This window comes from Bombus huntii, chromosome 7, assembly GCF_024542735.1.
Source record: "Bombus huntii isolate Logan2020A chromosome 7, iyBomHunt1.1, whole genome shotgun sequence".
In the NCBI taxonomy this organism is placed as follows: domain Eukaryota; kingdom Metazoa; phylum Arthropoda; class Insecta; order Hymenoptera; family Apidae; genus Bombus; species Bombus huntii.
In genome coordinates this window covers 6,401,018-6,418,075 of record NC_066244.1, presented here as the reverse complement: position 1 = coordinate 6,418,075, position 17,058 = coordinate 6,401,018, and the positions used below count along the sequence as shown (strand labels likewise).

Below are 17,058 nucleotides of genomic sequence, written 5' to 3'. Positions count from 1 at the left end.
ACGGGGATACGTTTTCACCGGCCAACTTAATGAGTTCCAAAGAACGAACGTAGGAGAGGTGAAAGAAGAAGAGGGTGCAAAGTCAATTCGTTGTTGACGTTTCATTCTTCGAGTCTGTCGGCAAAGGAAGCGAAATGTACGATCGGCGGAGTTTAATTTTCTCCTCAAAGCAACAAAATAAAGCGAAGCTTCCACATCGATGCCTCCAGCCGTCGAGAAGGGGACAAGTTTTCGAGTTAAGGGAAGAAACTTTCGAACGGTATGATAAATATGAAAATCAGGCGACCCTAACCTAACTGCCACTACTGGGAAAAGCATAAAGATGCAAACGCCTGAAAAAAGCCTGTGTAACTGGTAGCACCTTCTAATTTATACGAACAATTTAACGCGATTAAAAATTCTTCTTTACCTTTCTTGGGAAATTTTCCCCTGTTTGTATACTAATTCTGGTACCTTGTTGGAAAAAGGGTCAAACTTTGTATTCGCTACGAGGGAGATTTATTAGCCACTGCGGAGTCTTATTTCGCGTTATGAGTGAGTTATCGAATTAAATATTGGTAAAGTTCTGGCCTTCGCTTTTTCTTTTCGAAGGATAGAAAAATGTATTTTCTTAATTGAAACTCCCATTAATTAGCCTTGGACATAGTATCCATCGCTACACGTGACTGTCTTTCACTTATTCGTTCCATCGCTGTGAAATATTTCATTATTGTTATTATTATTAAAATACTCTTTCAGTTTTCACAAACTAATTCTCAGCATCGAATTTTTCTTTTTTTTTTTTTTGCAAAAAGTTTTATAAAGATCTAAATACATCTGACATAAAAGAAGCTGTGAAATGTTACGTTAAAATGCATTTTGTAAAGAAACACGCTTATTCGTCTAATTTCTCCAGCAATATCATACAGCCATTTTACGATCTACATTTCGACAATTAAAATTTACATCTGTATACTCATCAGATTTGTAAAAGTCCTCCAAGATAAAATTGTAAGCAAACTGGTTTACAGTCAGTCTTAACACTACGACCACCTTAATCTTTCGTTAAACAAAATTTACAAGTTTAGCCGCAACAATGTATTTCTCAAAAAATTCAAATGAATTTCTGTAAAGTACATGGATATGTACTTCTTTTACGCTATCTTTAACTTTGATTCCATTAATACAGCTTGAAATGAAAAAAATGTTCGCTGTGTTAATATACAAGCGTGTCACTGGTAGTGTTGAAAATGTAAAAAAGCTACTATGCCGAGTACTATCGATAGCAATCGCGAGAAGAAAGTTGGTGCTTTTAGAAAAGTGTGACAACGAAGTATTGACTGATAGCTTCAGATTGAATGTGAAGTGTCTATATAGAGGCACGGGTATTCTTTTATCCCACGTGTCCCTTTTATCTGGTTTAAATTCAAGCTTTATGAATAAAACGAACAACACTGATCGAAGTACGCATCTACATATTGAAATCACTCTCCATCTATTCGTCCCAACAAATCCGTACCCCAGTTTCTAAACTCATCACACAAGTTTTAAAGCGCTCATCGAATAGATTGAAATTTCAGCCTCGTGTTTGGCACGGATATATGTGCTATATTATAAAGGCATCACTGTTTTTTCAAATATATTAGAGTTCGCGATATTTCTGCTCGACAATATCATATATAATTTCATATATTTTTAGTTATAATTAGCTTTATAGAAAATTTTTGACCATAAAGAATTTTATCGTTTATTTCATTATAAATATAAGCTTATATAGAATCGGTCTAAAGCATCCAATTTTGACCAATACTTTCTTTACCCTGTTGAGGGTACCTTTTAATGTAAATATGAAGAAAGAATAGGGTCAGGGGTTATTTAGCTATCGAGAAAGGCCAGGAAATATCGATGCAGATCATCCTATAAATATTCTATCGATAATAAATCTGAAAACTTCTTAGCTACACTTATAGGCAGTTTCTTTCGTATTACTAACAACAATTACAAACAAACTGTATAGTATTTTATGACTTTAACCGCACATAAATAAAATTAACGCTTATGCTAAAGATATATTCACTTCGTTTCTGTCTTAGCTTATCTTTTAACAGTTACGTTTCTTCTAAACATCCTTTGACTTTCGTCAAAATTATACGCAGCGAAACTAAAAGACCAAGAAATTTATTAACATAAATCAGGTATTCTTGACTCATCTTTGTTACGGTGAATAATTTAGTGATGGAGAATTGGAGAAAAATAAATTTAAGAATCATTATTACCATTTAACTCACAATTTCGCTCGTTCCATTCAAGTTCCACTCAAAGTTACACTCGCTATATGACATTTCATTGTATCAACTACGAATCGCAAAAAATATATTGCATATCGTTATAGCATATTCTCTGAGTAATCATACTGTTTCCAAACTTTCGGCCGATGTTCTACGTACATATGCATTATGCAAAATATACGCCACAGGCACGATACAAATTAACACCCGTGAAATCGAAGGAATTCCCAGCCTCGAGGCAACTTCGACATCATTATCATGCGCGTTGCGGTCTATAGAAGTCCACAGGAAGTCCGGAATTTTCATTCCAACGTAGATTCCACATCGACCTCTTGCGTTCGCCTACATGTTACATGTATGCACATGTAACGATGCACATGTATTACCTATCTGAGTGTTCCTAGAGAACTGTGCCGCAATTTGCACGAGAGCAGATCACATTAAGAGAGACTACCCGGGTCGTTTTGGCCCACCAGTGGATTTTAAATCAAAACTTATCACTTTCCCTGCGTTTTTTGTTCTCGCCACCGCAAGCCAATTTGCCCAATTACGTCTGACGTATGAGTTTCGCGACGAGCCAGTGAACCACTGGCAATTTTTAATTGATCCGGATCGACCATGGAACTCGATACGTTAATTGGGAAAATCTGGTTCAACGCCAGTCCGGGGAGGATCGTTCAATTAAACCGCACGAAATGAATCTTGGGTATAGTTGCTTCAGTCCATGTAATTCGCATTTGAACCTATGCAGACGTGTATTGTTTCGATGACTGTTTGTAGCGTGAAATTTGTAAAGTTTCTAATGAAATTTGAGAAAAATTTGAACATAACGATCAAAGTTTTTTTTATGGAGAATTAAAGCTTTATTAATCCTTTGATTACGGTTGTCGTCAATGAGAGATATTAAGATTTTAATCGAGTTTGAGATGCGAGAACTGTTTATTGACGACGCTATTCGAGCATTCGGATACAGTAAAATAAATAAAATATAACCTTGTATTATCTATTTTGTGATTATTTTACTGTAAGAATAACTATAGTCGGGAAAGTATGATTAAAGTCAAATACATATTATTGGAGAAATTATATTACATATTCTATTTTTATGCTTCATAAAGATTTGAAAGTTCATAACAGAATCCTTTAAACAAATATGGATCTCATGCATATATCATTTCTTGTACTCTTTTTTTATTTTTTTGGAAACAAAACAGTCGTAGTATTTTTCTACCGAGCTGTTCAATTATTACTCGAAACACCAAATAAATCCATAACTCACTTAAAAAATCGTAATCTTGTCATGTCCTGTTGTTTTTACAACATAACAAAAACAGATATTAAAATTCATAGTCACCTTATTCCATATCCAGAGAAATTCTACCTTTTCTGCTTTTTCTATGCTTCCGATATTACGAATAACCATCTTCCAGACGAAATCGTAAATACCCAAACCGCTTGTGCTGCAGATTCTGACGAGCCTGAGTATAGTATAGAAATAGCATCTTATTGTTCTTGATACCACGAGAAAATTGGAAAGTCCTTCGAAATAAATGCCCAAGTGACCGGGTTATCGTGTTTTGTCGTATTGGCAAGTAATAGGATTTCAAGCCGATTTCAATTGATCCCGATGCATCGCGACAGTCGATCGCACTCCCGATAACCAGACGACTGCGCCGAGGCCGAGGAAATTGGTGTAATTCGGTCGTGGTCCATTCGACGACCTCGCGTTATCGTCAGTTTCCGGTGAACTCTCTTCACGACTGACAAGTCGATAATTCGATACGAATTTCTTCGTGCGTACTTCAGCGGAGAGAAAAAAAAATATATATGGAATGTCGAAATAAAGGACTGACTAGCTCGTCAAATTTTCGAACACGTACAATACGTTTCTCGGTTTGCTTTCAATCCGTCACAATTTACCCGATGCAAGATTGGATTCATAGAAACGAAATCGATTCTCGTCAATTTTCACGTTTGATACCCTACGTTCGCTATATACCACACACGTGGTTAAATATGTACGCTATGGACGAGTAAATGAGATTTTACTACTAATTCAGTTATGAACGAAGCCTGAATGTGACTGTAAAGCGAACGTGTTAAATAGTTTGTGTGTTTCTGTTTTCAGATTTGTAATACGTCGAATTGGATTAGTTTTTAATTGATTTCAATCGAAGGCCATGGGAGAAATATATCTTCTCCCCCTTTTTTTTATTGGAGAGTAATTTAAAAATTGCTCACTAAAGCTATCTTTTTACTTTAGTTTGGAATTAAACACGTATTTTTGCCTGTCATCCTCTTCGATATTTCAAAAATATTAATCGTCGCAAATTTTTTTTTTTAATTTGATAAAAACTTATTACTTATCCTTAAATCGTGTATTTAACTTAATAGATTATTTCCTTCGTCAAAGCAACCTCAATTGCACCACTCATCCATAAAAATCAGAAAATTGCAAGAATGGACTTCATCATCATATTTTTATTTCTATTCTTCTATGAATCTTATTTGAAAAGTTGTTGCATTACGTAAAATAAAATTGAATGGTGCTTTTCGTGAATATCCGTTTGCCATTTCTTTAAAACGTTCAAGTAGAACAAACGTGGAGCGTAACATTTTACTCGAGCTTTTTGAAACGTAAAGGGTTTCAATTTTTGACGGGAAAGAAATCACGTAAAACTGGTAAATGCGATTGAAAGATATCGCACACGATGCGCGAAAGCTGACTTACGCGGATTGGACAGACAGCTTTAGGCAGGCTTTTATCTTACACGCCGCATTCGTATAAGGGGAATTTACAACGAATAACCGATTTGCAAAATACTTAACGCGGATTAAAATATGCTGACAAATTTAATAGGATAATTGCTTTGTGAAATACAGGTACGTTGAAAATTCTCAGAGGTAGTCTAAAGCTTCAAGTTCTTAATACTTCAAGCTTCGAGCATTTTTTTACATTACTACTTTTACATTACTACTTACTAGTAGCACGCTACTTCGATAAAAGAAGATATTGAATGTGTTTTATTTATTTAAGTGAATTGAAATGTATCGATATTCGATAACACATTTTTTGCAACTATAGGAATCATTCCTTTTTTTCTTTCATTATTTATAATCTCATCAACCATTTGCATGGATTATTCAGATCGCAAAAGAAATGAGAAATTATTATTACAGATAGTTATATAATTTATAATTTGTATAATTTCGAGTATTCTAAATAATTTAGCAGCTCTCGTACATATTGACTTATTTATTAATTTTTAGATTATTAAATTATTATGCTTTGAATCGTCTTTCGTGTTAGATTTTTTATTAAATTGTCGCTTTTGTTTTATTTTCGTTTCATCCAAGTGGTATCTATACGCAGCTCGAAACGTGGAAATTAAATTGAATACCAGATATAAGGAGGAAAAAATAAGTGACGTCACTTAGCATCGACTTTTATGATGTAATTTAAGTAGAGAAATTAAATTCTGAGTTTCGTTTTCATATCGGGTTTGTGTCAGAGAAATTGATAAGGATCGATAAAGCAATATAATCGCGTAGACGAAACCTACGCACAGAGTCTGGCACAGAGATGGAAAATCATTCTAATATTCGATACAACCTACTAACGACGAAGATAACGACCATTATATGCAACGAATATCTTTCGGATTGGTTGTACGAATTACCTGCAAGCTTTAGCATCGACAATACTTCATTTTTTATGTTACTATATTTAGTAAATAATAATATTTATCTAGTGCAAACTCATCACTTCTTTTTAAATCAAACTACCAAGACGTAAGATGTAATTCACACGGAAATATCATACTGACTAATTAGCGACTGATTCAGGTATGTGTGCATTTGCGTAATAGCATGCACATGCGTGCAAATGGCAAATTTGTACATCTACAGGAAACTCATCAAAGCACACTTAGTAAACACGAATAGTATATAGGATATAAATACACACCTGTGCAGATTCAACTAAATATAAAGTAAATATTCGAACAGCGGCAATGAGTATGCAGTGTACAGGCTCTAATACAATTTCCCTATTACACATACAGTGGCACATCTAGTCCCATTCAGCAATTCCACGATAGATTCTCGGTATATCAAATTATTTTGATCTTGATACCGAATGCTATGAAAATATATATGGTCTTTAGATAAATCTAGACGGTAAATTGCAATACCAATTGGCAAATGATTCTAGCGTACGATACAATTAAGATACGTTCCTTATACGAATTTAAATTTTAAAAAAGTATTATGAAAATTACTGAGACACTGCAAGAAATCATAATAGCTCGTTTAAGAAATTGTTAAACTCTAGGAATGACATCGTTCGCATAAATCTCGAATAATGAAACCGAACAATCGTTACCAAAGTATTGTTAGTTAAATTCTACTTAAAAAGATTACATCTCGTATGCACTACGTCAACCTAATAATTAATCTTTCATGTACATATATTTATGCCATCTGTATAGTATAGTACAAACTGTCGTACAAAAGTTTGGAGTCTCTATGTAATCCAAGAATTGAAGAGAAAAATCAAACTGACATTAACTCAAAATTAATAAAAAGAAACCAGCTGAAAATTTGTTGTATGTACAATCGAAAAAATAAAACCTTCAGCTGATACTATATTATACAGGGTGGTTGGTAACTGGTGGTACAAGCGGAAAGGGGGTGATTCTACGCGAAAAAAGAAGTCGAAAATATAGAATACAAATTTTTTTTTATTTTTATTTTTTTTTAATTATTTATTTTTTTTAACGATCTACAGTGAGATCCGTTATAACGAGACGTGATAAAGTGCACGCGTACCAAGCGAAAATTCAGTCGATTTTCTCGAAAACAAAGCCTCAAACGAAAAATTTTTATTCTATATTTTCGACTTCTTTTTTCGCGTAGAATCACCCCCTTTCCGCTTGTACCACCAGTTACCAACCACCCTGTATATAATATTTATAACGCTCCCTAACATAAATAAAGTGCGTCACGTGCGCTTTAATAAAATATGCCCTACAAAGTAATGAGAAAAAGTTGAAGCTATTCAAAATGAAGGAAACGCACACGTATATTTGTAGACGCGACTATGCGTATATATTTCTTTTAAATATGTAAAGCGTGAAAGCAAGATATCCATACGAGGATGCACGCTCACAGTCAACTAGGAAATTTTCCTTAGACACATTCGAGAGAATACTCTCAAGTTGTTTATTATCCGTTTCTAACGAGATCGTGATACGCCTCTTTCGATACCCTTTTCAGCTCTACACACGTATACACGTGTAAGAACAGAGAGAAAAGGTAATGAGGTGAAATACGATACCCCGTTGCGTAATTAGAATCGTTCACAGCGATTTGTACAATACACAATGGACAACTGATTGCAAATCGGTGAATTGATTACGCGGTTCAAACTGTCGATTACGCGGAAACGTTGGTTTAAAATAGAGAAAATAGCTGTCGTTTATCGTTCAAAAATAATCGTCAGAGATTTCACGGTTATGGCAAGATTAAGAAAATGTTAAACATTAGTATATGTTTTTTTATTTATATTATTCCTTTGTATAATTTTTTCAAATATTTAACATTCCATCTTTCCACATTTATTTAAATTAAATGCCCTGTATATGCTGCGGAATAACAATTTCCTGTATGTCATATTATGCTACAACAATCAAGCAAGTGTTTTTTCCCTTAAATTGGTCTTCGATAAAGTTAATTCGAGCTGTTTGTTTCATTTAACGTTTATTTTCATTTCGACCAGTTCATATTTCACGATACACAACGTTCAACCTACAAATGGCCATTCATGTGTAATCCTTTCAACACCATGTATGAGGACTAGTCATTAGACACGGTGTGAAGTGCGTATTGGGAGGCCTGCGAATGATGAAATCGGAGTCCCTTATTTACAAAACCAGATGTTCATTTTATGCGCGTCGGTTGAACGCACATCCCAACATTTCGAACAAAGTTCGTTAATTTAAGACTCTCCGATGGATAGTGTCAATTGCAAAGTGGCGTGTGTAATTTATCGATATTCCAGGTACTTCGCATAAAATCCCGCAAAGGACTGTGATAAACAAAGCTTAAATCTACTTTGATATTTAGTTTCATCTCGAATAACTACCGTTAATCCGTAACATCAGCAACTGTTAAAATAAAAGTTTCGCGTAATCTCTAATCCCATTAATTTTACCATTTGCTCCGATGGTTAAAGCGCTTTTAGTAGCTGTTCGGGGAAATTCGGAGCCTCATAAACGGGCTTATGACCGCCTCTTATTACAGATAAATGCGCAACACTTCGTCTTCCTTTCTATCCAACTTTCCACCACAGCCTCCACGTTATGGCCAGCTTCACAAGATATACCGCTAATAAAATGTCGCGAATGGTCCCGTGAAAGTAACAAAAACTCGCCGACAGTACGAGACTTAGAAAGAGTTTTCTTTAATTGTCCCATAATACATCCTGTCTGTCGAGCTAGCTTTCGTATGACCATTCTCCATTTATCGGAAAGCAATCAAGGTGAATCTCTATCGTTGTGTCAGGAAAGAAATTACGAAAGTAAACGTTGATACGCGAGCCGATAATTCACGGCGTTCTTCACGACAGTGAGAAATTTTCAACGTCTTCGTTTGCCACGGAGTAACTTTCCGGCAATGAGAGATGGGCGCCACCCACTCCGTGAAACTAAAGTGATCACGAGGCGCTTGGGAAATCACGAAAACAATTCGCGTTCCTCAGAGTGAAACAGATCGTCTCCGAAGCAACCGACTCTTTGTTCAGGGGCTTGTCATTGTCGGCGATAAGTTGAAACGCGGATTGTACGAGCCTTTCCCGAAGACCTGTCGCTCTTAGCCATGGTAAATAAGCGCTTTCACCGAGCTGCTTCCATCTGCAAGTCGTTCGTGAAATTTCCGAACTAATGGCCACCAGTTTACGCCAACTTCTCGCTCAACTTTTTTCGTTCCACTATTCTAACGTCAGTCATGGTTTTGTGGCGTAGAAACGCGCCGAGAAACCGCTGCTGGACGTTTCATTTGCGTGAAAACTGACTGAGCTTGAGTAGGAAAGATTACTCTCCGAATTGGTATATTGACGGTCGCTGACTAATATTATGTTTCTTTGTGCATAAAGTATAGTCATACACGGGTTGGTTGATCGAACAGTTGAAACGATAAACGATGTAATTTCTAGAAGTAAAAATTTCAAATAAATCAAAAGCATCTTTATTAGTTTTGTCATCTATGACATGTATCGCTCGAACTGTACACTATCAGCGTGTGACATTTTTACGGAGTTAGAAAGAAAAAAATTGGTTAAATTTGTTTATCTGGGTATTGATTCTACAGCTTTTTCGACCAAAAGTCTAGGGAGTCGATACTTATGATAGCCCCCAGAATGAAAATAAATTACCCTGACACTACAAAAATCATTTCTTACTTCTTTTGACATTTACATTTTTTACCATTTTATCTCTTCGGTTAACAACGACACGAAGATAAAGAAGAATTCCTTGTATTCATTTGAATTAATAATAATAATTTGCGTAATAATTGAAAGCAAATTCTTCACATTCTCCTCTTTGTCCTGATTACAGAAACTCGTAATTTTCTACTTCAGAATTTCTGCAAAATAACCAACCGTGAATGCAATTTTATTACTTTGCGCCGAATATTACGAGGAAAAATTATAAAAGATACATGGAAAGTACCATTTCGTGCCTTTCTTTTGCAGATCGATTCTACAGATTTTCCGAGTACGACATATTACGTCAACGCTATAGAAAGAGTACTAATTCTATTGTTAAATATAAAAGAAGAAAGTTATATAATACGAAACTGAAACAATAAAATCAAATGTTGTCTTTCAACTTGAAGCAGTTAATCGTCAAATCGTCATTGTTAAAGTTAACAGCTACAGGATTGAAAGTTATTGGAAATTATAACGGAAACTGCCCAGCAGAAATCAAAAGCTTTCGAGAAACTGATAATAAAACGAAAGAATCAAAGGAAAATTATTCAATTTTTTAATATTTCCAGGAATTTACACTGATTAATCGTGTCCTTTCGAATTGCTATTTAAATCGTATATCTAAACGACGAATTATACGTGGCAAGCGCAATATTTTATGAAAAATTCGAGTGGAAGTCAAACGATGACAGCCAAAAAGCTTTCTGAATGACATTTTTTGGAGTAACATTTTCACGACGAACGAAAATAACTGAGAGATACGAGCGAGCTGTTACGCGCTGACACGTTTCAGCGTAACTGCTATTTACGGACAAGGAATAGTAAAAAGGCAAACAGTTCTCCTTCGTAATATCCGTTCTGTCGTCCGATGATAAGGAAACCATGAAGTAAAAAAGAAAAAAAGGAACAATAACGCATAATTGATAAAGATTTGCGAAACGAAACGGGGATCGCGTCAAAGGGACGCAATAAAAGAGATTACATTTGCAATTGCGCATTCTCATTTGCTCGTGGAAAAATGAGAAATTCGAGGGCGGCACTCAGAGACTTTCTGTCTGGACAAACGTTCCAAATTTTCACGTAATATTATTCGGTGCGTCTGCGATTTATTAACGAAGCTCCGGCGGGAAAACGGATGCAAACGATCTGGATAAATAAAACGCAAGAACAGTGTGACGAACTCGTCCGTTAATTTTCGGATAATCGAAAGAACAAAGAAAAAAAATTCGCTAGCAAATTACTCGACGAACGAAGAGTCAAATATTCGAATCGAAAAACTGCAACGAATTCACTTCACGTTTAGAAACAAAAATTAGTACGTTAAGAAAACAAATTATAGAAAAAAAATTGCGAAAAATTTTGTTGCATTCCCTTCACGGTTTATATCACCGAGAAGACAACGTAAAAAGAGGAAACTCAATAAGGATCACGGAACAGCGATCGGGCGTAGAGCAAACGACATCAATATCGACGTTTACATGCCTCGAGTCGACCTAGCGGAATATACGAGGCGTAAAAACGCGATCCGTGACGATTGCGTTCAAGCGAAAATCTAGATTTCCAACAGAGAGTTGCACGGTAAGTCGTCACGGTGTGCGGATTGGGGCGAATTCTCGGCTACATCGGCGGACGACCGTCGGTGGGGGCCGCCAACATGTCGCAGTCTGGTTCAGGAGGGGTGAACGATAGCCAGGAACAAAACCAGGTTGGACAAACGATGGAGAATCAACAGACAGCGTGTCAAAACGGCCGAGCTGAGCCGCTTGCCGACAATGCGAAACAAGATTTGTCCAACGGCTTTGAAAATCGTACCATAGAATATGACAGATTCTCTCAAGATAGGGTTCAACAGAACCAGTCAGCCGGCCAAACTCAAGAACAACAACAACAACAACAACAACAACAGCAAACTCAGCAGACAGGTCAATATCTGACTGGAAGGAAGCAACCTGTGGTCGGTGTTCCCGAGGATAGACACCCCCCTAGTGGACAACTTCCACCCCAACAGTACAGCCAGGAAAAGTCTGCTCTCGAGAGGACGCAACATGTTTCTCAAACTAGTACACAAACCCTACCGGTTCAAGCGCAGCCTCAATTCATGCCTGATTACGATCAAACTCAGTACACGCAGATCCGAAGTCAGTTCGAGGTGAGACCTCAACAGATGTATCCTCAACAAGCTCAATACGCTGAAAGAGCTGGTTACGTGACGAGGGATGTAACATATAGAGATCCTGCGTTGTATCAAGGAGGTGCAGCGAATCCGATGTTCACTGGACAGGGTCAATACGTAACTGTTCAACACGGATCGCAAATGCCTCCTCAATCCGCCAGTCCTCAGCCACCGTACTTTTCAGGCGTTGTCGTACCTCAACCGGCTAGTTACGCTCAATTTGGCGGGCAACCCCAGTATTCCTATAGTCAGTATCCTCAAACAGTAATGAACGCGGTACCGTATAATCCTCATACTGGAATGTATCCCGCTCAACAATTCGGACAACAATCACCGAATCCTCAAAGATTCTCTCAGGAACTTGGACAATATCAGACACAGCCTATCATTCAACCGATCGCCCAAAATGTGACTCATGGTCTCGCAATGGCGACTACAGAGAGACCCAGTCGTGGACCCAAACCTATGGTTCCACCACGAGGTAATTCGAAGATTACTCACGATACAGGGCACAGAAAGTCTGCGAGTGTCGATGTTCCAGGTATGCAGAAACCTAAATACGACCCTAATCAAAATCCTCCGCAAGAACAAATTCACCGAAGCGACGGGGCGATAATCGTGCAAGGCGCACAGATCGTAACCGATACTCAGGATAGAAGATACCTGACAGCCATTAATCAAAACCCTAGGACGAGACAGGACGGTCTGTACGTCGATACGAATGGAGATCCACCTGGTCGAGAAAAGATGTGCGAAACCGTGGTAACCGATTGTGGTCTATATGTGACCAGACCTGAACACAGGAAATCTATTTCCGTGGACGTTACATCGAGTTTCCAGCGTCGTAACGATACGATTACGTTCACGTTCCCTGGTGACACGAATCAGGAAATATTGATGCCAGCGAGGAAGACCGGAACTATGGTGGATCCGAAACGAGTCGAAACCAATCAAGTGTATCCGCCTGATCAAAGGCGATTGGATACGAGCTTAAGAGTATCGCCGATGGCTTTTGATACGAGACAAGAAAATAGGAAGAGCATAGGGGCTGATAGAAAGCCCGAATGGGGTAACGTGAGCCCTAATCAAAGAGTAGCGATACCGCAAGAAAACAGACGATCCGATTACTTCGACGAGCATAGGAGGTCACCAATGACCATAGAAGGCAAGAGAATGGAAGACGTTAGAAGGTCTCCTATGCCTTTCATGCCGATTCGCGAAGGATCCGCGGATCGCGCAGGACAGAAAAGTCCGTCGTTTGTAAATCAAAATTTCGAGAAGACTAGACAAGAGCTAACGATATGGGCTGAACAACGACAACGACAGGAACACGAAAGAAACATGATGCAGAATCAAATGCTCTCCACCAGTCCACGTTCTCGTAATCAGTCCGAGGAAAGGAGAGACCCGAGACAGATACATCAACCAGATGATCGCAAGGAAGCTAGAATGACTCAATCGGCCTTTCAACCTATACCCAACATCAGTCAGAGGACTATAATGGAACAACGTCGACATTTGCGACACGTTAGTGCTGACCTAACGAAGCACATGGAACTCTCGAGAAAGGAGTTCGACGAGCAGCCCATTAGTGGATCCGTAGCGAACCTTGGACCACCTGCTAGTACGGCTCCCTCTCAAAGAGCCAGTCCTAATATATGCCATCAGTATCCAGCCCTTAGCGAAGCAAAGTTAGATACCAAGACTGTCCTAACTGTGGTAACAGACTTCGGTGAAACAAGTTTAGGTAAACCGATCGATCAAGTGGATCATATAATCCATAGCCATCGTAAAAGCCACAATATCTCGACCAGCTTACTAACTCATAGCAAGAGCCAGAGCGATAATCTTCAAAGTCAACTAGACACACAGAACGAAAAATCCGACGCTTTGACGTCCCAGCAGCAACAACTGCAAAATCAACAGAATCTTGATTTAATATCCGAGAAACTCAGCCAATTTGAGCGTCAACAAAGCGATCTACAAGCGAAGCTTCAGTGTCTTCAGAATCAAAATCAAATCCTCGACAAAGTGGCGCAATTTCAACATCAACAAAGTGATTTACAAGCCCGTCTGCAAAGTTTGCAAGCACAGAACCAGCTGTGCGATAAATTACAAAGATCGACCGATTTTCAGCCGCATTCGATCGGAAACGAGATCCACCAGATTCAATCGAATTCTCTGCCCAACCACCAAGAACAACCGACCGATAAGATTTGCACGTCGCAAAGCCAGAATACGCCGCACAGTCATCATCAAACGTTATTGACCGCTTCCTATACACAGAACTCTAATCATCAATCCTGCCAATCGTCTGTCTGCGAGAAATTATCACCTAGGCTTCAACACGACACCAGCGACCCGAATTCTATTCAGATACCGAACATGTCGCAAATGCCACTGCCGTGTCTGCCACAATTCGATCGCGCCGATACGTCCCGTACTTCGTTCTCACAGTTCCATCGACTTCAGTGTCAAATCGACGGTCACGAGGGAGCTTCAGCACCGTCCAGCACTGCTTCCGTGGCTTCGTTTACTGGAACTTTGAAAAAGGTACCTCCCGAGAAACCACCGAGAACGTCGCTAATCGTTCAGTCACCGGAGTCAGAGGTAAGGGCGTTAACGATTGAAAATGATATGGATGTTGAAAAGTTTTCAGTTTTTCGTTTTGCATGGTGTAACGATGTATAGGCAGCTATAACGACCTTAGTGCATTTTACAGCAGAGTTATTTTTATTTGAATACAATTTTGCCACATTTCAAAGTAAAGATACTATATTTTACTTTAAAAGCAGTATAACATGATCACGAATATGCTACGAGATAATTGTTTATTCATATATCAAGAAATGATTTATTTTAATAAAAAAAATAGTCTTTACATCATAGAACAGTCGACCATAACAGTGGTCTTAAGTTATTTAATTTTATTTTGTACTCCGCATTTTACGCGATACAAATTCTCAACAATTTTTATCCTGAAAAATATAAAATACAAAATAACATCGAGCAAACATTTTTCCGGCTAACTGTGTCCTAGTCAATTAAGGATCAATAGTGTTATAATTTTGCACGTTTAGATATTCATTGTTATAATCTAAAATAGTATATAAAATTATATCGTAGAAACGCTATTTCGAAACTACAATTTTACGTTAAAATAACCATATAAAGGTGTATAATGTTGATTGAAAGAAATGCAAGTTTCCATCAAAAGATAGAAATAATTCGTGCCACGAATCTTATATTTATTTGATTGTAGAAACACGCTTTAAGTATAAAGAAAACAATTATATGAAACGTAAAATGCGTAATAAGAGACACTCGAACGATCAAAGTACGTCGCTTATACGCCAATAATTTCTTATAAAATTAAAATCCAGAAGCCTTGGGTGAATAACGCGCGAAGGGTAGGGGAACGAATTTCGCGTTTCTCAACATTGGTTGCTAGGGAAAGAGACGAAGAAGGGTGCGAAAGGAGGGTGGAACGAAGATAGATGAGTGACCTGGCCGGAAAGAGTGGCAGATAGAGATCTCCACTTGCAGTTTTTGCCATCGCAGCCGAGTAGAATGAACTCGTTAGATATCAAACTCCATGTTGTCTTTGAAAACTTCGTTACGAGCCCTGTGTACCTTTCACTCTACTACTTCCACACTCGGTCTTTTCGTCTAGACAACTTTGTTCGTGCTATAAAACTAGATACCGTCATCCGACGACGATGTCACCTGCTGCAGCGTGCACGTGTTTAGAATAGGGAATTCCAGATTTCATATCTATATAACACGCTCGTCTAAATAAAGACTTGGTACAAGAATTCCACGTTCTTTTTCACTTTTTACTTTGTTTTTCAACTTTACATTCGATACGAAGTGTACGATCTGCATTTTTCGTAATTTATTCGTTTTTTCAATTACTACATATAAATGAATGCGAAGTAAGAGCTAGAAATTGTATATACTCGTGTTATCTATGCTTAGTTTAGTTTATTTTATGATTTTGTTCTTTTGAAAGAATGACAATTTATTTAAATTAAATAATAGTAACGTAGGGAAATGAAATTAACGTATTCAACTTAGAATCTAAATAAAGGGATGATAACGTTATTTTGAATAATATAAAAAAAAGAGATTAGCTGCATTTGGGTTAACATGTTATCTGCTATGCAAATTTTATACGATACAGCCGAATATACGTATCAGAAAATTAATTTACTGAAACTTTTCTTCCTATCTATTTGTAGTAGTACCTCGCGTTGTTATCACAGTATTAAAAATATTGACAATTTTACGAATATGTACTGTTCATTTCTAATTTAATTGTCTCAATCAATTCCCACATCGCCAATCGTTACTGACTAATCGTGGTAGTCAACATATTAAAATGAGGCAAAACCGAGAGAAACATACAATTCCAATAAATCTGATGAATTAATTCAGTAGCACTACCTCGTAAATTATTATCGCTAAAAGTAATCGCAGATTTCAAAGTTAAAAAATAAAACCCTTAAAAGACAGTAACAGTACGATACTCGATAATCGATATTATCCACCGTGTAGCATGATACATTCCATGTATAACCGCTCCCTCCTAAAGCAAACACTTCGACCCCCACATTCTTTCGGTTTATCTCCCTAAGAGAAATTTCTCAAAACACGTAAAGCGCGTCTAACAAATAATATTTTCGAAGCTTCCTCACCATGAACTGATATTATTTTAACTGTCGTGGGCGCACTCTTCCTACAGGGACATTTCCAACCTTTGCCAATACTTTGTATAAAAGACGGTGCCGTGTAGTGGCGTGTAGGTAAGGCAAATAACCCGTCTCTCGGTGAAAACGTAGCCGCCGAAGCTTCGTTGGCGTCGTACCGGTAAAATTGGGTTAGCGCTACGAGTCGCGCGTGTATGAAAAGCTCTGGAGTTTACTTTCCCAGAAGAGCAAATATCCCCTTCCTCCCTAGCCCAGTTCTCTCTCTCTCTCTCTCTCTCTCTCTCTCGCTCTTTCTCTCTCTCTCTCTTTCTCTCTCGCTCTTGCTGTCTTCCTCTCATTCCCTTTGCGAGTACGGTGGACAATAGAGAAGTAAAGAGAATTCGCATTTTCAACCGCCGTGCGTTACCTAACCTACCTAAC

General features: G+C 37.8%; 1 protein-coding gene across 1 annotated transcript in view; it reads left to right on the top strand.

Moving 5' to 3' along the window:
• LOC126867630 (uncharacterized) overlaps positions 1–17,058 on the top strand; it is a 647,133-nt gene that overhangs the window by 79,343 nt on the left and 550,732 nt on the right. Inside the window, exon 2 of the mRNA XM_050622333.1 lies at positions 10,021–14,539. Within this exon, the coding sequence (XP_050478290.1) occupies positions 11,411–14,539 (3,129 nt within the window). The 5' untranslated portion in view covers positions 10,021–11,410. The remainder of the gene's footprint in view (positions 1–10,020; positions 14,540–17,058) is intronic.